This window comes from Bufo gargarizans, chromosome 9, assembly GCF_014858855.1.
Source record: "Bufo gargarizans isolate SCDJY-AF-19 chromosome 9, ASM1485885v1, whole genome shotgun sequence".
NCBI lineage: Eukaryota > Metazoa > Chordata > Amphibia > Anura > Bufonidae > Bufo > Bufo gargarizans.
In genome coordinates, this window is record NC_058088.1 from 164,480,377 (window position 1) to 164,503,618 (window position 23,242).

At 44.7% G+C, this 23,242-nt stretch overlaps 1 protein-coding gene across 4 annotated transcripts in view; it reads right to left on the reverse strand.

Annotated features, from left to right (window-relative positions):
- Positions 1-2,333: 2,333 nt before the first annotated feature.
- Positions 2,334-23,242, reverse strand: part of NR5A1 (nuclear receptor subfamily 5 group A member 1) — a 229,004-nt gene continuing 208,095 nt past the window's right edge. For all 4 annotated transcript variants that reach the window (XM_044306163.1, XM_044306164.1, XM_044306160.1 and 1 more), the window contains exon 7: positions 2,334-3,116. In XM_044306163.1, the coding sequence (XP_044162098.1) occupies positions 2,869-3,116 (248 nt within the window). In that variant the 3' untranslated portion in view covers positions 2,334-2,868. The remainder of the gene's footprint in view (positions 3,117-23,242) is intronic.

Below are 23,242 nucleotides of genomic sequence, written 5' to 3' on the forward strand. Positions count from 1 at the left end.
GTAAGTGCTTTGTATTAACTTTCTCTACATGATAAAAGGCACTTGCTGAAGTGAGACAATCCCTCCAAGAATTTTATATTATGTTTTGCCATATTCTGCTTTGTGGCAGTCCCGAGATATTTTCCCAGAAGGTGATTCTTCAGTGTTGAGAATTACTTATAGTAACTTATAGGTTGGTTGTAATGGTAAGTTTTTAGGCAGAGAATTGCAAAAATACACATTTTTACCTATGACTATGATTTTTACTATGGACATATATGGATATTTCCAGAACACAATAAGGAAAATTATATCACAAAGAATATATTTTCATCGTTGAGCCTTGGGTCTCTTTTACACAGCCCAAGGATTGAGCCAATTATCTGGACAAGAAAGCACCTTTCTGTAAACTGGCCACTGTGAAGGTGTCACTGATCCCCCAACAGAAAATTGCTCCTTTGTTAGGTGCTCTCTCTGTCAAGTGACACTCACAAGTAGGAATTGTACAAAGCAGACAACCAACCTCATAAAATGAAAAAAATGAGGGTTTGCTAGAATGAGCATGAGTCACATTTCTGCATTTTAAAGCAACAGGTCCACTCACTTTCAAGGCTATGTCCCAATACAAAATGTTTATGGGGAAAAAAAGCTAATTCTTTTTAATTTTCCACTCCCAAATATAACCCTCTGAGGAACATGGATCATTATTTACTGGCAGCCGTGATTTTCATCTGAGTCGCCTTTGTCAGTGTACATGCAAATTAAGTTCTCACTTCAACCCTCTGCTTGTCAGATAGCGGAGGTAGTGAACTCCACAGGGGTTCTGGCTTCAAGGAGGCCACATGCGTACAAATTCACACCTCACCCAGTCAGCGAGGAACCAAGATGATGTGATAGGAAAAATCTCTCAGCATGAGGTCTAGTCCATTCTCCAGTTCAATCAAATCTAGCAGACAGCATGGAACCAGCGATTTATAAGGAATTATGAATCGCCCGGCCATCACAGGCGCAAACTGGATACATATTTGTGTCCCTGTGGCCACGATGAACAGGCCTGTGGTCTTAGTTTGGTGGTGGGAGGCCAGGGAAGAGAGATATACATATCTCCCCACAGAAACCCAATACTGGTACCATGCTTGGACTCTAATTGTAGCCGGAACCCAGACGGGTCTGTTGGTCCCAGAACCATCTCCCCGTGACCCCCTGGTTTGGAGCTATAGGCCCTAATGGGTTTTGTGGGTCCTTGGCTGCCAGCCCAGAAGAGGAGGAGGGGACCCTTCCCAGAGGCGGGGAGGCTGGAAGGACCGGCTACAGGTCAAAAGCCCATGCAAGCCAGTGGGCGGTGTCTTTCTCTGAAGGAGGGTCACATGGTGCCATGTGTTTAGAGGGACCTGCAACCAGCTGACATCACTGCCCTCCATGTGACTACAGCAAAGGACTAATCATAACCCAAAGGAACATTCATCTACCTGGTAACTGACTTGTACTCTGTGTAATCCCTTTTGTACCCTATTACCTGTATTTGTAACCTGAGACCACTGTATATATTCTTTGTGTATAGTGTGTTATCTAGGGTGCCCTTAAGGTGATTAAATATATAATTTAATCTTGTGCTGTCTTGTATCTCGATCACGAATCCCCAAGTCTGTGTTTCGGCCAAGTTATAAGCTACCGCTGGTTGGTTTCTCACCCTATATAATCCCGTTAGCGTACCGGGCTTATATCAAACGAGAATCTGGTGGCAGATTTCCCGGGCTGAGGAAGCGCTATTTCACTGGGTCAGTGACCAGGCTCCCTCAGTTGTTGCCTCTCTGTGCCCGTGTGGACAGGAGGATTCGGTGTAAACTGTACCAAGCTGACCTAACATGCTCCTCTTGGAGGGTGTAATGTCATGTCTTGGTAACCAGTGACCATACCACGTCTCGTGAGCTCGACGTAGTTGACGTCAAGCAGGCACGAGGGGTGGTATCCCTTACAACCCCTTTCCCATTGCAGAACAGTGGTGGGAGGCTGGGAGTTGGAGCTCCATGATCAGATATTGATGACCTATCCTGAGGATAGGTCATTGACATTTAAGTCTTGGAAAGCCTTTTTGAGGGTCACCATCTCAAGGGGGAGGTATTTTGTATGCAAACAGTTATGTTCATAGAGATATGGACACAGGGCTAAATGCAAAGCTTTCTTCACCACCACCACCATTACAACAAAATACTATCTTACCTTATTTTGCATTAATAGTTGTTCATCTTCCCAGAACAATGTGTGCGAAAGAATGTATGAGAGGTACTCATGTTTTTCTCAAAATAAGACCACAATATAAACTGCTGAGGGTATTCAAGAAGGAAGCTACCCAGTTTACATAATGCAATAGTCTTTTATTTGTTGGATCCTTTAAAATATGTGCTTTAGACTTATTGTGCCGAACTATAAACACATTCACAACGGATCTGAATAAAATGGATTCAGCGACCAAGCCATATTCAAGCACACCAATATGGCTGAACTTTGGACATATGTTAAAGTAATAAAATGGTATCTTAAGAAAGTTTTAAATAAACATACCTATAGATCACCCACACATGTAGCGGTTGTTTTTTTCTCTTCACATTAATGTTAAGAAGCATTTAGATCATCATGAACAAAAACACAAATGGCATATTAAAAATTCAATACACGTAATAGACCACTCCGTAAAGAGCCACAATTATATTAAAATAAATCTGAAACTTTCCAATACTATAGGTTAAATATATCACCAAAGATTTTTTTTTTTTTTCTGGACAGGCAGCATTGATAAAAATGGTTTCACTCTTTGCAGAGTCCCTGGCTTCTTTAGGTGGAACAATCCCTTGAAGGCTTCAATATAGAGCCGTTTCCGGATGGAGCTTCTCAAGCTCGCTTGGCATGGAGCATTTCAATTAGTAAGTTGTTGCAGGGAACTTCCCCACTAAGGTGCTTGTGGTAAAGATACTCTTCTGCTTGCATGCTGATGGATCGAATTTCAGCTAACCGCAGAAGAAGTAGACGATACTTGTCCGTACAGTGGGGGTAGTGGCACATTGTGTATTCCAGGAGGGCAGAGTTGACCTTCTCTTGAGCGCTCTTGGCTAAATTGTGGTTTTCCAGGAACTTTTCATCTGTTGATCATAAAAATAAGAATAATAAGCAGAAAATATAGATGTATTGTTAATTACATAAATTATTACTTTAATTTACTGCCCGTACATTACACCACCAGTCCATGTACAGTACATCTGCTTCTGCTTGCTGATAATGGTAATGTACAGAGCAGGATCACAGGGTCAGTCGAGAAGACACTTATGATGCCTAGCGCTGTCAATCAACAAAGGGGTGTAGTGGCCATAACGGATCAGCTAAGATGCACTGAGGGTCTCGGGTCTGCTCCTCAATGCACAGAATGCCTCATTTGCATAAACATTAAAAGATGAATTTCTGAGTAACAGCGTAGCAGATCTGTTAAAAAAAAAGGCACGCTTTTACTCAATAGTATTAACCCTACCAGATAGTATGCCTGGTATAATAGGGTTGAACCTACTAACGGATGCTCTTTAAAGGGGTTTTCCGAGATTTTTTTAACTGATGGCCTATCCTCTGCATAGGTCATCGGTATTTGATCAGTGGGGATCCAACACCTCGGACCCATGCTGATCAGCTTTTTGAGAAGGCACCAGCGCTCGCAGTAGCACAGCTGCCTTCACTCAGCTTGCCGTCCATTGTATATTGGCTGCACTTGGTATCGCAGCTCAGCCCCATTCACTTAAATGAGGTCGAGCTGCACCTAGGCCATGTAACCAATAAATGTAATGTCACGTGGCCTAGGGAAAGCGGAAAGAAGGCCACCGATCAGATACTGATGACCTACCCAAAGGATAGGTCATCAGTTAAAAAATCTTAGAAAGCCTCTTTAAAAAAGATCCAGTAGGCTTCCCTGTTTAATAATATAGGCTAATGCCACAAGACCTCAAGAAATCAGAATCACAAAATGTTCAGCAAGATGTGGGAACTGAAGCCAGAAAAACCTTTGTGATGTAACCAGGGATACACACCAGATGGGGATGAGCAAACCCAAACTGCTAAGTTTTTCACTTAAGTCCAGGTTTGGGTTCAGTGTTCGGGTGATTTTATTATCTTCTGTTATAAAATGGTTATATCGGAAAATAATAGCATTCTTAAGACAGAATGCAAAACAATATGGCCATTTAGGGGTTAAAAAAAACTCACCTCATGCACTTGATCGCACTGCAGCAGCTTCTGCTATCTTCACTGAACAGTGCATGAGGTGAGGTTTTTTTAGCCCCTAAATGGCCATATTGTCTTGCCTTCCGTCTTAAGAATGCTATTATTTTCAGATATAACCATGTTACAACGGAAAATAATAAAGTGAAGTTTGGGTCCCCATTGACTTAAATAGGGTTTGGGTTCAAGTTCGGGTCCCAAAACCAAACTTTGACCCAAAGTTTGGCTGAAACCCGGCAAACGGGAGCTTCCACATGTTTGCTCATCCATAATACCAGGTAATAAATTGTTTGAGAAAACGGATGCACACCTATCTGACATCCATATGCCAATAGGTTATGCACTTTATCATCCTCCATGAGAGCGGTAAATCCGTTTAATGTCTGAAAATTAGGAGCTTTGCTGTTATATTAAAGTGGGCATATTGTCTGTATTTTTCTTATCATTAGCCCTATGTTTCTTAGTGTTCTGATCAAATCTATCCGAAAATTTATTCTTCCATAGACTTTTTAGCAATGATGATGAGCGAAGCGATTCGTGCATCATAATAAGTTCTTCATTTTCAAAGGGCTGTCCCCGCTGCTGGTGAAGCTACCCCATGGTGCTTGATTGACAGGGCTGGACATCTCACTCCTGCACCACTGCTCCAAGTAGGCAATGACACATGAACAGTCACTGCTCCAGAAGCAGAGTCTGAGCACTTACCAAGCTACTCAGAGCAATGACCTAGGCATGCGATTGTCAGGAACGGGTGAGATGTCCAGCCCTGTCAATCAATCTGCAGGGGGGAGTTTCACCAGAAACAGGGACAGCCTATTGCAGGTGAAGAACTCAGAATGTACAAATCGATTTACTCATCTGTAACTCAGCACCAGTATTCTGGGCACATTTTAATGCCCAATGGCCACTTGTCATCAGTCAAAACTGAAGCACATTGGAACCTCTCTTGATTAGAAATTAAAACAAGTTCAGAATATTGCTAGGGAATATTTAATTCTTGGTCGTAGATTTGATCCACAATCTCGGGTAGTCCCACAAAGGAATCGTATGGCAGCATGCCACTCCATTTAGACAAGGGAATGGGACCACTATTCTCAGGATTGTAGGGGTCCCAGCAGTCATATCCAAGCCAATCAGCTACGGATAGGGAATACATTTTAACCTTTTCACAACCCCATTAATGGTAACTATCCATTGTTATCCAGGGCAGGGAACAATTTTATGGTAACATCCTAGGTGGTCTAGGGTAGGAAGGGGGTTGATAACAAAGTTTTCTGACTGGGATGATGCACCAGTGTAATCTATAAGAGACCCATGGCAATTGTGGGGTGGGGAAAGAGGAGCATCATACTCACTTTAAAATAACCTGCGGCCAGAGTGGGCCCTTGTGAGGCCAAAGTGATGCTTAATCCTGACCTGATATTAAAAGGTCGCTCATGTGCAAAATGCTGAAAGGTACACGTAATCATAATCCAAACTGATCACTATAGTGGCAGTCATAATGTAATAATAAACATTCCTGGCATTGAGGAGTAACACAGGTCTTTTTAGTGAAAAAAAACACTTTTATAGAACAAGGCTTTTTTGTTGTCGTCGGAGTATAATAAAAGAGCCCTGCTATTGCTGATCCACAGACAGCACAGTATTTTATTGTTATTCTCTGCCTATGTCTTCAAACACACTACTGTGAAACTCTTTCTTCACAAGTAACTGGATCAGGGAAGGAGGAGATGTCCTCCTTTATCTCCAACAAGTCAATAATTGCTCAACTGAAGCTGTAATTTTATCAAGGTGGTAATAAAGTGCCTTTTCTACTGGATACAGCAAAGGTCCCCAACTTTTTGCAGATCGCAAGCCTTTTTCAAAGGGAAAATATTATTAAAAGGGGTTATCCAGCCATTTAAATGAATAGACTATATTTAGGATAGGCCAGAAATAAGATTGGTGGGGGTCCATCTCTTGTCCTAGATGCTTGAAGGGACTGAAGTATTCAGGCAAGAGCTGTAGGCTTTTAATTTTGTGCATTGCCTTGGCTACTGTTTGTACTGCAGAGCACAAGACCAATGAAGCACTGAACCTCATTGATCTCCTGATTGGGTGATAGAACTGTCGCTCAGAGCAGAGGGGAGGGGCTGAGATGCATATAGTCCAGGGAGGCTGAGGCAGGGAACATGGAGGATCTGCCTCATACAGACTTCCCATTGCAGCTTCGGGGGTATGAAAACATCAGTATCTCAGTAATACAACCTTCATGTCTAGCTCACACTCTCCCATCACCTATAGGGAGCTGTCAGCAGTTTTGAGAGTTCAAAGTTACCGACAGACTGATGAAGTTTGTGTACTAGGTATGCTTTTTAATTCTAGTCTGGCCCAGCCTTAATACTAAGTTCTGGTACTGTAATGACATCCTTGGTACCACTGGTGCTATTTTATCTGCAGGTGTCAAAACTCTGCCCGGTAAAGAAAACGGAAATAACATGTATCCACTTTGTCAGGATCCATTAAGATCCATTGCATATGAGATCAAAACAGTCCATTGTATCATGGAACCTGTGAAAACCAAATTCAGTACTTTAATGGGAACAAAAGTGACTGTCCAGTCGGGAGCATAAAAAATGATACAGTATATGTCAGTACCTACAGGTGATGATTACCTACTATTTATTTTTCACAGATCTTACTATTTGCCTGCTTTTTAGTGCAGCTCTGCCTCCTCTGATTGGCTACTGTGTATAAACAAAAGCCCACCAAGAAATCAGTGCATTTAGAGCTGATTTCTATTATGCCAAGAACAGACTTAAAGAGGTTATCTGGAAATACAGTTGCAAGAAAAAGTATGGCATCATTCACATCAGGCAATGCTTCTTGTGAAAAGCAAACCCAGAACTGGTGTGTGTGTTTTATAGGGCAGCTGTAACCAACACCTCCAATCTCATCTCATTGATTGGACTCCAGTTGGCTGACAACTCACTCCAATTATCTCTTGGAGAAGTCATTAGTCTAGGGGTTCACATACTTTTTCTACCTGCACTGTGAATGTTTACATGGTGTGTTCAAAAAAAACATGGTAACATTTAATTATTTGTGTGTTATTAGTTTAAGCAGACTGTGATTGTCTATTGGTGTGACTTAGATGAAGATCAGATCACATTTTATGACCAATTTGTGCAGAAATCCATATCATTCCAAAGGGTTCACATACTTTTTCTTGCAACTGTATATATTGATGATCTATTCCCAGGATAGGTCATCAATATCAGATTGGTGGGGGTCTGACACCCAGGATGCCAGCCAATCAGCTGTTAGAAGAGGCCAGCGCTTTGTGAGTGCAGTGGCCTCTTCCTAGGCCATACGACGTCACCGTACATCGGTCACATGGCCTAGTTGCAGCTCAGCCCCCTTATACTATGTACACTGTTGTGCTTGGAAGAGATGCCAGGAGCCGAAATTTGCCACATATTGTGCCACACCTACCTATTGGATATGTACCTGGCATTGCAAATGAGGTCCATTGAAATGAACAGAGCTGTGCTGCAACATCACACACAACCTATTTGCACATGGCACTGTTTTGGGTAAGAATTTGCCATGTTTTTTTGTAATCATGTCCACAATTTATTTGAAATTATCCTCAGATGTGTTATTCTCTGCATATTATACATATTGTTTACTGGACAGGCCTGATAACTGCAGTGCACAACGGGTGAAGCTACGTAGTTCCAGCGCCGACTTCTGGTGCTGGAGCTACACAGTGTACACAGCTTGCAGCAGCTTTCGGTGAGCAAACACCTGCCACCAGCATATCTGGCCATGAAGCCCCTTTTCTCCCTCTGCTGAGCCATTGACCTCCTGTGGTCTCTGCGACCACAAGTAGCAGAAACTACAGCAGCACCACCAGCAGCCAATTCTGTCTCATGAACACGGTGGAGCAGTTTTCTTCATGTGCCGAACCAGACTGATACAAATTAGCAAATAGATATGTATCACCTGAACAACTATGTTCTATTCTACCTAGACTCTGGCACTTCTCCGGCTTCCATGGATTTCTGGGCGGGCAAATTGGAACAGAAATTGGTCTCACTGTATTATCTTGGCCAGAATTGGCCAGAATCCAGTGTCATCTCCCAAAAAGTTTTTCAGAGCGGAAGGTGGAGTCCTTACACCCAAATGGGCAAACTTGTCATTCGCAAGTATACAAAGCATCACATTTGTCACATGGATCTGTGAGGATTTTTACACACCTCCAGCTGAGGCCAATGAAAAGATCTGCCACTGATGCTGCCTGCCTGCCATCATATTCTGTACTATATGGCTGCTACTCCCCCTACTGCCACTACAATTACCTCTACACAGCCACACATCTACTCCCTTGTCTAGTTGGTTCTATGCTCTACTGCTACAGCTACTACCGCTGCTACTGTTACCCCTACACAGCTACACATCTCCTTTTTCCATGAGGTCCACATTTACACTTTAATGCTGCAACAAAAGGAAGAATTTTTGGAGGCTTGTTCAGAATAAGCTACTGCTTCTTACAAAAGGGGTGTCGGGAGTCGGACCCCTGCCAATCTGATGATGACCTATCCTGAAGATAGGTCATCAATAGTAAAAAGTGTACAACACCTTTAAACTTTCTTAGCTCATATATATATTGCTTACCATTAGATTTACAGTGCTTTCATTTTTTTTTAGATCTCGGATAACCACTTTAAAGCATAATTTTTGGACCGCTTGTTCATAACAAGCCACTGCTTCTTTAGATACTACCATGTGTATGTATAGACATAAACAGGCATCTTTTCCCAATAAGAAATTTTTAATTTTAAAAAGCAAATCCAATAGGGGAGTGTGACATTATTTACTAATGCTGTCATTGAGTTAAAGAGCCTAAAGGGGAAGAGGAGAGAGAAAAAAAAATGAAAAAAGAGAGACAAGAAAAAAATATCAGTTCTAGGAGACCTCATAGAGTCATATACAGGTTTCAGGGTAATTAGAGCACTTCTGATTCGGGTAAAAACCAATCTGACCCAAATAATTTTTTTTGACCAATTGGTTAGAATCTGTCCCTAAACGGATCTAAAATTTTCTCAGTTGTAATTTTTATGGTATTTCATTGAAAAATGCAAATCCCGAAAAATCCCAAAGCTGGTGATGGTACCTCTCAAAGGACAGTGGTCTTCATGGGCTTTCTTCCTAACAATAACCAGTAGACAATGTCAAGGGTTGCTTGTCATGAACCTAATGGGTTAAAAATTATACTTATCCACCACCTTTACTATACTTCCCGAGCCAAATCTGAAGCTAGGATGTGTTTTTTTCAAAATATAACTCGTATCGCACTCAAGAATTTTTTTCCCTCTGCTACACTGAAAGATTTCGCTAAATAAAAGCCACACATCTCCATGTTCCTGAGGTTATTTCATAAAAACCATAAAGACATCGCATTGATGAATGTCAATGTCGTTGTCTAACTCACCTGATTCTCAGAGAGCCCCTATTCAGCGTTTAATTGAATATCCGAATAATCTTTTCATTCTGCCAAGCCACAAAGAATGTTGGCTAAATAACGTTGACTCACTTCATACGGAGGCAGCAAGCAGTTGGTCGTGTCACAATGGAACCCATCACACATACAGACGTGCCTCGGATTATTTCTATGCCCTCAAGTGTTCTCCTCATTCAGAACCGCTTTTGTTTAGCAGAAGCTGTTGATAACTTGGAAATGGTTAAGGGAATATGCTGGCTTATAAAAAGCCCTTTCTCCCCTTCTGCAGTCACTGCTCTATGAATGCAAGACATGAAATCGAATGACAGGTCAACCCATTAAATCTCTATTAAGTCCTTCGACAGAATGGAAGCTTACCGGAGCGATCTTCATAAATATTGCTGTTTTGAGAAGCTCCAATATTAATTAAAACACTTTACCTGCTCAGGAGAGAAATCTATTTAGCGGCACAAATAGAAGCCTCTCCAAGTCAATGCTTTTGATTTGATTGTGCGGGAAATGTGGAAATTCTCTTTATCAAAGCAATTGCATCGTGAATGCAAGATGAAACTCAGCTCTGTACAGCTGAGCCTGCAGCAGCAGTGAAAGTGCCGAGGTCGGAGATGGAGCTGTATACATGGATTTATCAACATTATAGAACAATGTTACCAAACATGACATTTGCACCTATTATTGTGTGCCCAAGGTGGATACCACCATGGAAGCTTGCCTTTGCCTCTTGCTGAAAGCACTGGGTTTATGAGGACACAGAATGTACAAGCCATTTTCGATTCTGAAATTTTCGCTGTACTTTTATTATATAAAAATGCATGGAGATTAGCAACAGTATACTTAACACGATTTGTTCTGTCCAATACAACTTAAAGGGAACCCATCGAAAATGCAGTCCAATCTACCAGCAACATGTTAGGCCACGCATCAGCATCAGACTCGCAGTGTGTGTCAGGGAGAGCACCCGCCCTAACCTTCCAGCACTGATATGGTCGAACAGCATTATATTAATTTATGATGCTATGGAAACCTTAGAGCTCTGGAATGTATTGGATAGCACTGCAGCATTATGTCAGTGTTGGCCAATACATTCCAGAACTGGAAGGGTTACATAGCATCATAAATCAATATAATGCTGTGTGACCCAGTCAGTGCTGGGAAATGAGGACTCCCTGACAGTCCAATGCGTGGGGCTCACTCGTCTGAAAGGGGCCTTATAGAGCAGGAGGAGCTGAGCAAATTGCTATATAGTGTTGGATAAAAAAAATTGGCAGAACCAGTGATTTTCCCAGTGATCTGCCGTTTTCAAACCAGCACCTGGATCTGAACACTTCTGTAATTGCATGTAATTAAAAATTTAGCATAGTCACTGAGCTATTCAATAAAATGTATTTGTATAGCGCCATCTGCTGTTTGTTTGTTTTTCTTATTTTTTTTTTAACTGCTCATCCTTCAGCTGCCCCCTGAGCTGTAATAGGGAGAGCATGGACACGCCTCCTGAGATGTGATAGGGAGAGCATGGACACGCCTCCTGAGCTGCAGCAGAAAAGACACTCCCCCTGAGCTGTCAGCTTGATATAAATCTAGCAGAGCTATGAATGGGGAGATCTCTGGATCCATGTGAGGTGCAGGGCTGGTTCTAGCTCTGTTAGAAAGAGGTTGTCATGTGCTGTATAATGTCTGATTTAAAACATTTTTTACATTAGTCATGGGATAACCCCTTTAATTTATTAAAATCTTTAGGAGTCCTATGGGCGGTTTTATCAGTGACTGGTAGCATGCCCTATGGGAGCGTGCACACATAGCTGTCATTCATCAAGGCCACACACTGGACTGCTAAACCCCAAATAAGCAGAGGTTTAGATGAATTCACCCCAAAATAGCAACCTGCTGATAAAAGTGGGGGGACGGGGTTAATAAAGTGGTGTTAGGGCCATCACATTAATGAATGTGTTATCAAAGAAAAGGCGCAAATATAGGCAATGTCGTAAGTAGAGATGAGCGAATCAAAGCTGACGAAGTGGAATTCATTCGGAATTTCAGGAAAAATGTCCTCGCTCTTTGTGGTAATGAATTGCATTTTTTCCTAAAATGGCTGCTGCACGTGTGAGGACATGGGGCAAGGAACTCTGGGAAGGCAGGATCACCTACAATGCAATGCATGCAGCCAATCAGCAGCCAGACAGCCCTGTGATGTCACAGCCCTATAAATAGAGGCAGCCATCTTATATTCTGCCATTTACCAGTGTACTTAGTGCAGGAAGAGACATCTGCAGGCGCTAGGGACAGTGACAGGAAAAACTTCATTGTGCTAAAAAAAAAAGTGCAGGGAAAGATTATTCAAGGTGTAGGGGAAGGATAGGGAGGAATCAATCCACAGCATTTCTGTTGAACAGGGTTCATTCGGAAAGGTGACAGCCTGGGTAAGGGCTTGTTCACACGATCGTATGGCTTTTTCAGTGTTTTGCGGGCTGTTTGTAACAGATCTGTTTTTCCATTTTTTATTTCAGTAGTGTTTCCGGTTCCGTTCCGTTTTTCCATATGGCATATACAGTAATTACATAGGGCTGGGCATAACATTTTCAATAGATGGTTCCACAAAAAAGGAACGGATATGGAAGACAAACAGAGTACATTCGGAGCTTTTTTAAGACATGTTCTATCTTTCAACGGAACGGAAAAACTGAAATACAGAAACTGAATGCTCACGGAGCGTATACAGAACGCAAAAAAAGGCCCGTATACGGAATGCACAAAACGTTTGTGTGAACGAGCCCTAATAGGAACATTCCTATTACAGCTTTCAGCACTGACTGGGGATCCAAATTGCCATTATACAGCTCTGTAATGCCATCAAACTGTTTTTATTAGGGTGCAAGTGATGTTTGATACATGCATTAACAGGGGTTATTACAATGAAATATTTCTATGTTTTTTTTGCCCTAGTGCGGTGTAGTTATATGTTCTAAGCATTTTTTGGCTTGTATTAGTGGTGAAGTGCGAAAATTACAGCCCTTTTTGTCATGTATTAATGGCAAAAGTAAAATATATTTGCCTCTCAGCGGTGCAGTTATCTGTTTTAAAGCCCTTTTGCGCGTGTATTAGTGGAAAAAGGAAAAATATCTTTGCCACTCAGCGGTGCAGTGATATATTCTAAAGCCCAGTTTGCCGTGTATTACTGGCAAAATAAAAATATATTTGCCGTCCTGCTTTGCACTTATCTGTTGAAAAGCCTTTTGTGTTCTGTAAAAGTGTAAAAAAAAAATAGGGCCTAAATGCCCTTGTGTGGTGCAGTGCTATACTCTAAAGCCCAGTTTGCCTTGTATTAATGGCGAAATAAAAATATATTCGCCATCCAGCGTTGCACTTATCTGTTGAAAAGCATTTTGTGTAGTGTAAAAATAGAAAATAATTAGGGCCTAATTGCCGTTCAGTGGTGCAGTGAGATATTTTACAGCTCAGTTTGTGTGTATTACTAGTGACATAAAGATATATTCGCCGTTCAGCGGTGCACTTATCTGTTGAAAGGCCTTTTGTGCAAAATTAGAAACAAATGAGGGCGTAATTGCCGTTCAGCAGTGCAGTGAGATATTTTACAGCCCAGTTTGCCGTATATTACTGGCGAAATAAAAATATAGTCGTTGTCCTGCGATGCACTTATCTGTTGAAAAGCCTTTTGTGTAAAACCAGAAAAAAATGAGGGCCTAATTGCCGTTCTGCAGTGCAGTGATATATTCTAAAGCCCAGTTTGCCATGTATTACTGGCAAAATAAAAATATATTTGCCGTCCTGCGTTGCACTTATGTGTTGAAAAGCCTGTTGTGTTCTGTAAAAGTGTAAAAAAAACTAGGGCCTGATTGCCCTTGTGCGGTGCAGTGGTGCACTCTAAAGCCCAGTTTGCCGTGTATTACTGGCAAAAAATATATATATATTTGCCCATTCAGCGTTGCCGTTTAGCGGTGCAGTGACATATTCTAAAGCCCTGTTTGCTGTGTATTAGTGTCGAAATAAAAAATATTTGATTTAACATTTGGTTATTTGATTTAACAGTATGTCAGACAGAGAAGTGCCAGGCCCTGCACAGGGGAGTGGCAGAGGCCTAAATGTTTCTGGCGCAGGCAGAGGTCGCAGCAGAGTAAGGGGCCGTGGCAGCAGGGGTCACTTGGAGAGGCCTTGAACTCCCAGTGTCAGCTAGCGGTCATGTCGTGACCAGCAACTCAGCGGTTCTTGAATGGTTGACTCGATCTTAGACTTCATCACAAGTGATATCAGACACCCCCAGCCAAGAGTCAGTGGGTGTGTCAGACACAACCCTTAGTTGGCATGGCCCGGAAGCAGGCCCTGTGCCCTCATCTGTCCTCAACCTGCCTCTGTCCTTTTCTGTTCCCTCACCGTGTGAAGTATTATATGCTGTGGGCTCTGCTCCACTTTTCAACGAGGAACAGCTACTAGACAGTCAGCAGCTACTGCCCAGCCACGATGAGGAAGAGACATCCGCCGCTAGGCGGGCAAGTCGTGATGAGGAGTGTGGCGTGGAAGCTGGTGCTGAGAGTGTTTTTACCCATAGACGGTTGAGGAGAACATCAGTGATGTGCAGACACTACTCAATGACGATGATCGCACTTGGGAGCCGGGTGATGAAAGGGCTTCATCATCATCGGGAGAAGAGGGGGCCAGTTTGCCCTAGCGCCAGCAAGTCACTAGCGTGGCCGGGAGTCAGCAGTTGTGTCAGCAGTGGGAGTCAAAAACGCACCCAGGGTAGACCACCCGCTTCACTGGAGCCTACCTGCCCAGGAAGTAGCGCTGCAAGGGCTCAAGGAGGCAGCGGCGATAGCAGTCAGTCAGTGCGTAGTGTTGGGGGTAGTGGGTGAAGCGTGGCCTCGGTGCCAATGTTAGCACTATGGCCCTGCGTGAACAAATGCAGCATCGCCATTAAGTGGCCTGGGAGAACCGTGGCTCCGATGTGGTGGTCCAGCCTGCTGCAGCAACTGCTGCATCACCCACTGGCACGCACCGGTCCTGATGCTGCTGCTCCTCCTACGCCTCGTCACGCGTTCCATCAGCAATCGATCACTGAAATGATTGCGAAGAGACAACAGTATGCATGCACTCATCCAACGGCGCAGAAGCTGAATGTGCTCCTGGCCAAGTTGCTGGTGCTGCAGTCCCTCCCTTTCCAAGTCCCACCATCATTTATTTGCCAAAAATGCAGTACCAGCCCTGCTGCACACACATGAAGAACAGGAGGTGGGCCAGTCCTTGAGCCTGTCGGTGTCTGCCAAAGTGCACGGCAGCGCCGAATTGTGGAGCTGTAACTACGGTCAGGGACAATACATGTCCTTTACGGCCCACTGGATGAATGTGGTTCTCGCACAGCCACACCAGCAACTTGGCCAGGTGAAGCCGCTTCCGCCTCCACGTTGCCATGCCGTTGGTCCAGCGACAATGTCCGCCTCTGCCTCCTCAGCCTCCACTGCAGGGACAATGCACAGTGCCCCTCCAGGATACCACATGTGCAAGGCACGGCGGTGTCACGCTGTTCTGCACCTAGTTTGCCTGGGCGAACGGAGTCACACAGGGGAGAAACTGCTTCATGTCCTTCATCAAGAAATCAAATCCTGGCTTTCTCTGCTACAACTGAAAATCGGAACCATGGTGACCGATAACGGTAAGAACATTGTGTCGGCGCTGTTTCAAGGAGGGCGGAGCCATGCGCCCTGCCTGGCACACGTGTTCAATCTGGTTGTCAAGCTGTTTCTGAAGTCTTTCACCCATCTGAAAGACATTCTAAAAATGGCCAGGAAACTTTTCATGCACTTCAGCCACTCGTACACCCTCCTTGAGCTGCAGCGGAAGAACGGCAATCCCCAACATAGGCTGATATGTGACGTTTCCACCCGTTGGAATTCCACCCTCCATATGTTGGACCGACTCTATGAACAGAGAAAGGCCATCAATGATTTCCTGATGATCCAAGTAGACAGGAGTACTCTCCTGTGTTACTTCGGTCAGCCAGTGGCAGCTCATGCATGATACCTGCCGTTTGCTCAGGCCCTTTGAGGAGGCCACGTTATTTCTCAGTCTCCAGGACTACAGGATGAACAATGTAATTCCACTGCTTCATGTCCTGGAACAGATGCTGGTAAATCTGGTTAGGGGATTGGAGACGTGGTGCTTACATCTTACAGCCACATCAGGCCTGTGGGGGCTGAACTGGAGGGGGAGGAAAATATTGGAGCACAAGTAATGTCTAGCGAATTGGGTAGTTTTGCTGCACAGATGACAGAGGAGGAGCAGGAGCAGCCAGAGGAGCTACAGGGTGATGAGGAAGATAAGGCAGAGGAACCAGACACACAGTGGCAGTATGCAGTGGGGATGGAGGCAGGGATTCCCTCCGAGTCACTTGCTGATGAGCCTAGTGAAGAAACTACTCACCAGCAGCTAGACGTAGAGCAGAGCCTGAACCAGCAGGTGGTGGCATACTTGGAGTGTACCCTGCCAGCCGACCTTAAAGATCCGCTGGACTACTGGGCAGCCAAACTGGATTTGTGGCCGCAAAAGGCCCTGGAAAATCTGTTTTGCCCGGACAGTAGTGTGGCATCAGAGGGGGTGTTTAGTGCGGTGGGGGCCATAGTCACCCCAAGAAGAATGTGGAAAGGCTTACCTTTGACAAGATGAATCAGGCGTGCATCAGCTACGAATTCCCCCCACCAATTCCTGATGCATCAGACTAGATCATCCATGGTGCCACACCAACACATTGACAAAAGTGACTGGATTCTTCTGGCTACCTGCCTCAGCCACTATTCTAATGCTGCCACCCGCCTGATGCCACACATCTGATGCCAAGTGCTCCTTGTTTCACCCACCATCTTCAGTGGGTACTGGTATTGCCACCCACCTCCACACTGTCACATTGCCACTCTGTGGTCTCCTGATGCTGCTCCTACCTCCACTCTATGTCATCTTGCACTCTGTGGCCTCCTGATGCTGCCGCCACCTCCACACAATGTCACCTTGCCACTCTGTGGCCTCCTGATGCTTTCACCATCTACAGACTCTGTGATTGGGCCACACTATGGTCTCCTCAGGCTGCTTGCACCTCACCACTATGTCACCTTGCCACTCTGTGGTCTCCTCATGCGGCTGCCACCTCCACTCTATGTGAACTTGCCACTGTGTGGCCTCCTGATCCTGCTGCCACCTCCACACTAGGTCATTGTGCCACTCTGTGGCCTCCTGATGCTGCCGCCACCTACAGACTCTGTGATTGGACCACTCTGTGGTCTCCTAATGCTGCTTCTACCTCACTACTATGCCACCTTGCTTCTCTGTGGTCTCCTCATGTGGCTGTCACCTCCACACTGTGTCACCTTACCACTCTGTGGCTTCCTGATGCTGCCGCCACCTCCACGCTCTGTCATTGTGCCTTTCTGTGGCCTCCTGATGCTGCCACGCAGTGGCATCTCTAGCTTTCAAATTTTGGGGAGGCACACTGGGGGCCAGGATAAAAGTAGGGGGGGGAGCTATAACAACGATACATTTACACAAGTATGCTTAGAAATGCTGCGACACTTTACCCAATACCGACAGACCCCCATCCCTATAACAGTGTCATCTACAGATTCCCCCCCGTGTAACAGTGTCATGACATCCACAGACCCCCGATCCCCCTCCCTATAACACTATAACAGTGTCATCCACAGATCCCTCCCCCCTATAACAGTGCAATGACTCATGACATCCACAGACCACAGATCACCCTCCCCACCGCTCACATTTGAACATGATTTCTCTAAACGGTAAAGTAAACACTGTAATCATCCAGGCTGCACTGACAGTAACTTTAAAGGGGTTCTGCACTTTCATTTAACTGATGATCTAAACTCTGAATAGATCATCAGCTTCTGATCGGTGGGGGTCAGACACCAGGCACCCCCGCCGATCAGCTGTTTGAGAAGGCAGCGGCGCTCCAGCAGCGCCGCGGCCTTCTCACTGTTTACCGCCGGCCCACTGACGTCACGACTAGTATCAACTAGCCTGGGCGCGTATAGATCCAGAGTATAGATCATCAGTTAAATGAAAGTGCAGAACCCCTTTAACTTTTAAATCAGGAAGATTCAGGGGGAGCCAGCTCTCCTCTCAGAGTCAGATCTCATGTCTCTAGTTATAAAAAGACTTAGTCAGACAGTCACTACTTGTACCTTATTATTAAGTTATTAACCTGCTACACCACTAGGTCAGGCACAGTCTCAGACCAATCAGGCGGACTCTCAGCTTCAGCAGCTACTGCAGTGCTTCTGCTTAGCTTCAGTGTCGGTACTCGGACGGTAGGGTAGGGCCACGCTGTCTGTCTCTCTAGTCTCTTGGCTGGGTCTGGCTGGCTTAGACAACTACTTCAACTACAGGCAGTGGGCGGGCTGCGCTGAGCGCTCATGGTAACGTCACGCGTCTGGCCCAGGCTGCGCCGCCTAGGAGGAGGAGCAGGAGCGCCGCCCGCACTGCCAGTAGTTGAATGTTAGCTAGTCTCGACTAGCGGCGCGCTGATTTATGCACAGCAGCGTGAGCGGTCAGCGCACAGCACTGCCACTGACTGAGTCTGACTGGTCAGGTCCTGGGGATGCGGTGGGGAGAAGCAGATGTGATGTCCGGTAGGATAGTCCGGCCCTCAGGGCCCTGCCGGCTGCCTGCGCAGCACAGACCAAGTGTCACACATAATGACACACTGTAGTGCACACTACACACCAAAAATTAGGCGAACCAGAGAATTGGATTTTTGAAACATTCGCTAATCTCTAGTTGTAAGCTTACCCCAGATAAATTGCGGCTTTTTGTCATAAAGTCCCAGCCTCATGCAGAGCTGGCTATATTCAGTAGTTCCTTCTCTTCTTTCGCAAACTGGCATAAAAATGTCACCTTGTTGCAAATTCCATCGGAATGTGTTTCAACGCTGCGCTACGGCTGATTTATAGTGCTCTGTACCATTTTTGGTCTCAACTTTCACCACTTTCATCTCCAGCTCTAAAAGATATTTATGGAGCAAATTGAGACAAAATTGATAAATCTTCCCCATTCCCCATTCTAAGGAATGTCACTGTCATGGGGCGCCGACGATGCGCTCCGCAGCGCAGACGGCACCCCACCTCTGTACAGGAGCGAGGACGCTCGCAGCAGCATCGTCTCCTAGGTGATGGGGGGCAGGACGGACCCGGCCGCGTACGTCTCCTCAGCGCGGCCGGCGTCCTCTGTCCCCGCAGCAACCAGATGAAGCCTGAGCACCGAGCTGGCCACGTCACATGACCCCTGTTACTCAGTATGTAAATTGGCAGCCTGCTGGCCACATGTTGCCTGTTATTTAGGCTCCTGCTGTGAATTTGCATTACCTGGAGTACTTACCTTCTGCTATTTCCTGACGGTCCTCTGCCTGCTCTTTGTGCACTTGCTTCTCTCCTGGTATTCTGACCCCGGCTTCCTCCTGACGATCTTCTGCTGACTCCTTTGGTACTTCTCGACTCTCCTGGTATTTATGACCCCCGGCTTCTCCTGACGATTCTCTGCTTGCTCCAATTGTACTGCGTTGCTCTCCTGGTATTGACTCGGTCCGTTCACGTTCCGTTGTTTGTCTGGTCTGTCCTCCCAGCACTTATTCCAAGCTAGGGTTTGCTGTCCAGTTGTCCCCTGTCATCAGGACTTGCGAAGCAAGTAGGCAGGGCCAGGGGTGAGGGTGGAGCGCAGTGGTTACTTTCCTCCCCCCTGTGTGTGTGTGTACGCGACCGTTACAGTCACAGAGGGAACACTAAGGGACTTAAGTTTGCTCGTATTGAGCTGGTTAAAAAGAATGGGGTGATTAATTTGGACAGATAAATTAAAAAGAAGTAAAATGGATTTACTGTCTGTACACCCTCCAACTGCATGGTCTTAATATTCATTTAGATTTTTCGCTTGAATAGAGGGAAATCCTAGTGACGTAGGAGGAGGCTTTTTTCACAAATTTGGTGGATTTGAAGTGATGTAAAAACTAGAAAGGGAATTCTAGCTCGTATTGGGCAAATTTGGCATGTGTTTTTTTTTTAAGTATTTAAATATGAAATAGTAGTATTGTGTTTTTGAAATAAGTGCAATCAAAAGGAGGAGTGGAATGATTTATTTGGGAATGGATGTTTTTTGTATATATTTTCATGTTTATGCGTAGTAAGTATAATTATATCAGGGGTCAGTACAGAAATCTATCCAATCATCTATTTTTCCCCAGGACTGTGACTGTGACAAGGGGACATCCTCTGCGTCTGGAGGAAAGAAGGTTTGTACACAAACATAGAAGAGGATTCTTTACGGTAAGAGCAGTGAGACTATGGAACTCTCTGCCTGAGGAGGTGGTGATGGTGAGTACAATAAAGGAGTTCAAGAGGGGCCTGGATGTATCTCTGGAGAGTAATAATATTACAGGCTATAGCTACTAGAGAGGGGTCGTTGATCCAGGCCTGGATGGGTACTCAATAGAGTTCTATAAGCTGCTGGGTGGGGAAATAGTGGAACCTCTTACGAAGGTTTTCAATGGAATACTTACGGGCTCTCCCTTATCATCGTCGGATAATATAGCATATGATAAATTAATTCCCAAGCCCGGAAGGGATACCATGCTTCCTTCTTCATACCGTCCCATCTCACTTATCAATGTCGACTTGAAACTGGCAGCAAAAATCATGGCAGATAGGCTTTCATTTGTAATGCCCGATCTGGTGTCTCCATCTCAGTCAGGGTTCATTAAAAACAGAGCCGCAGTTACCAACATACGCAAAGTCCTCACAGTACTAGATGCAGTATGCTGGAAATCGGACAGATCTATAACACCTTCTTTGGTTGCATTTGATGCGGAGAAGGCATTTGATAACGTGAGATGGGATTGGTTGGATAGGGTACTGGATGGGATGCAGATCCTTGGTCCTTTTAGAGTTTTCATTTCCGCACTATACAATGATCCCAAGGCTAGAATCTCGACGCCCGGTTTTCTATCAGCACCCTTCAACTTGGCCAAGGGAACGCGACAGGGATGTCCCCTTTCACCGCTATTATTTAATTTAGCCCTGGAGCCTCTGATTAGATTACTAGAGGAGGGAGATATTTTTCAAGGTATAAAAGTAGGGAACCAGGAGGTGAGGACGTCGCTTTTTGCAGATGATCTGCTTATATTCCTGGCAGACCCATTGGCAGACCTCGAGAAAGTGTTACAACTCCTAGCCTCATTCGGCCCAGTCTCAGGCTTTAAAATAAACCTGGATAAATGTATGCTGCTCACGTTAGGAGCTTCCCAGCCGAAGATTAAACTGCCGGAGTCATGTAGCCAGATCATAATAGCTGATAAGTATATCAAGTATTTAGGTATTAAAATAGGGAGGACCCCTGAGTCACTCTACGCCCTGAATTACATCCCTTTATTTAAAGCAATCAAAAAAGATCTAGAGAGATGGAAAAATTTGCCGCTATCCCTAACGGGTAGAAGTCATCTTATTAAGATGATCTGTTTCCCGAAGCTCTTATACCCCATGCAAACTTTGCCATTACTCTTGAAACATTCGGACACCAAAGATATCCAGTCACTGTTCACATCATTTCTTTGGGCAGGGAAAAAACCTAGAGTGGCACTAACCAAACTAATGTTGCCCAAGTACCGAGGAGGTTTGAACATCCCAAACATACGTCTATATAATCTAGCTTCTCTATTCAGACATTGCCTGGATTGGATACACAAGACTCACTATTGCTCAGACCCTATTTTGGAGCAACAGTTGGCAGTCAGGTGGCCGTTGGTTAATTTACTCCACACTAGGAGGCAGGCACTCCCACCCCATCTAAAACACTCACTGATATTGAGAGACACCATAGTTGCATGGAAAGAGGTACGTAAATTGGCCAAGAGGCCATTCCTGGCTTCCAGGAACATGGAACTCTGGAAACACCCAGAATTTCCCCTGGGTGCCCAAAATCAGATGTTTAAGATCTGGAGGACCAGAGGTATAAACACATTTCTGGACATGCTCCATGTTTCTGATAAGAGATATCTGACGTTCCCAGAGTTATGTGATAGATTTGGCCTTGAGAATACCCAGTTTTTGGCTTACCAGCAAGTCATTCATTTTTGCAGGCGAAGACTGCTAGATGTATCCAGTGAATGCATAAATCAATCTTTGGCATTCTCTTTAGTGCACAGGGATACTAGATACTCTATTTCACAAATATACCACATAATGAGAGAGTCAGTTGATAAAAAAGTAGAAGCCGGTCTTTTAAAAAAAATGGGGGAAGAAGCTACAGGTGTCATTGCCAGTGGAGGAGGTTTTGTCGAGGTGGGTGAGGGTCTGTAAAGCAGTGCCCTGTGAGAAATGGAGGGAATCACATTTCCGCCTCATGCACTCAGCGATTTATGCATTCAATGTCTCAAGACGGTTACCTAGAAAGGACTACCTGACAGCTTGCTCGAAGTGTGGCACCGATATGGCGGATTTGCTGCACTGTGTGTGGGAATGTGCGTCTGTCCAGAACTTCTGGAGAACAGTATCAAGCTGGGTTAAAGGCACGTGGGGAGAATCTCTAGCTCATAGCCCTAAGGTGTTACTTTTTCATGTATTTGATGATACCTCCAAGCCAAGGTTAATAGTGGATGTGGCCCTGTTGATATCTCTCCATGGCCTTCTGAATAATTGGCTGAAACCAGATACCCCTCAAATTGGCGAACTAGTCTCCCAGATGTCTCAGTTTATGTACATAAACAAACTTGACACAGAGCACCAGAAAGAGAAAAAAGCACAGGGATTTTTACGCAAATGGCAAACCTTTATTGAAAAACATATCCCACGGAGAGATATCGGGGAGCTGATGGCATCTTTCAGGTATACTGAGTGGTATTCTAAAGCGTTACTAACTGGAAGCTTAGGGAAACTTGGGGTGGGTACTCAGGGGTCCTATCCAATGTCATCAACCACGTAAAACATATATGTTTTTGCTCTGATTTTATAATATGTGGGGGGGAGTAGGAGTTGACATCCTTTGGGGAGGGGTGGGAGGATTAGGGAAGGAGGGGTGGGAGGGGAGGTTTGCTTTTACCTCTTGGTTTTTGATATACACTACGTGCAGAATTATTAGGCAAATGAGTATTTTGACCACATCATCCTCTTTATGCATGTTGTCTTATTCCAAGCTGTATAGGCTCGAAAGCCTACTACCAATTAAGCATATTAGGTGATGTGCATCTCTGTAATGAGAAGGGGTGTGGTCTAATGACATCAACACCCTATATCAGGTGTGCATAATTATTAGGCAACTTCCTTTCCTTTGGCAAAATGGGTCAAAAGAAGGACTTGACAGGCTCAGAAAAGTCAAAAATAGTGAGATATCTTGCAGAGGGATGCAGCACTCTTAAAATTGCAAAGCTTCTGAAGCGTGATCATCGAACAATCAAGCGTTTCATTCAAAATAGTCAACAGGGTCGCAAGAAGCGTGTGGAAAAACCAA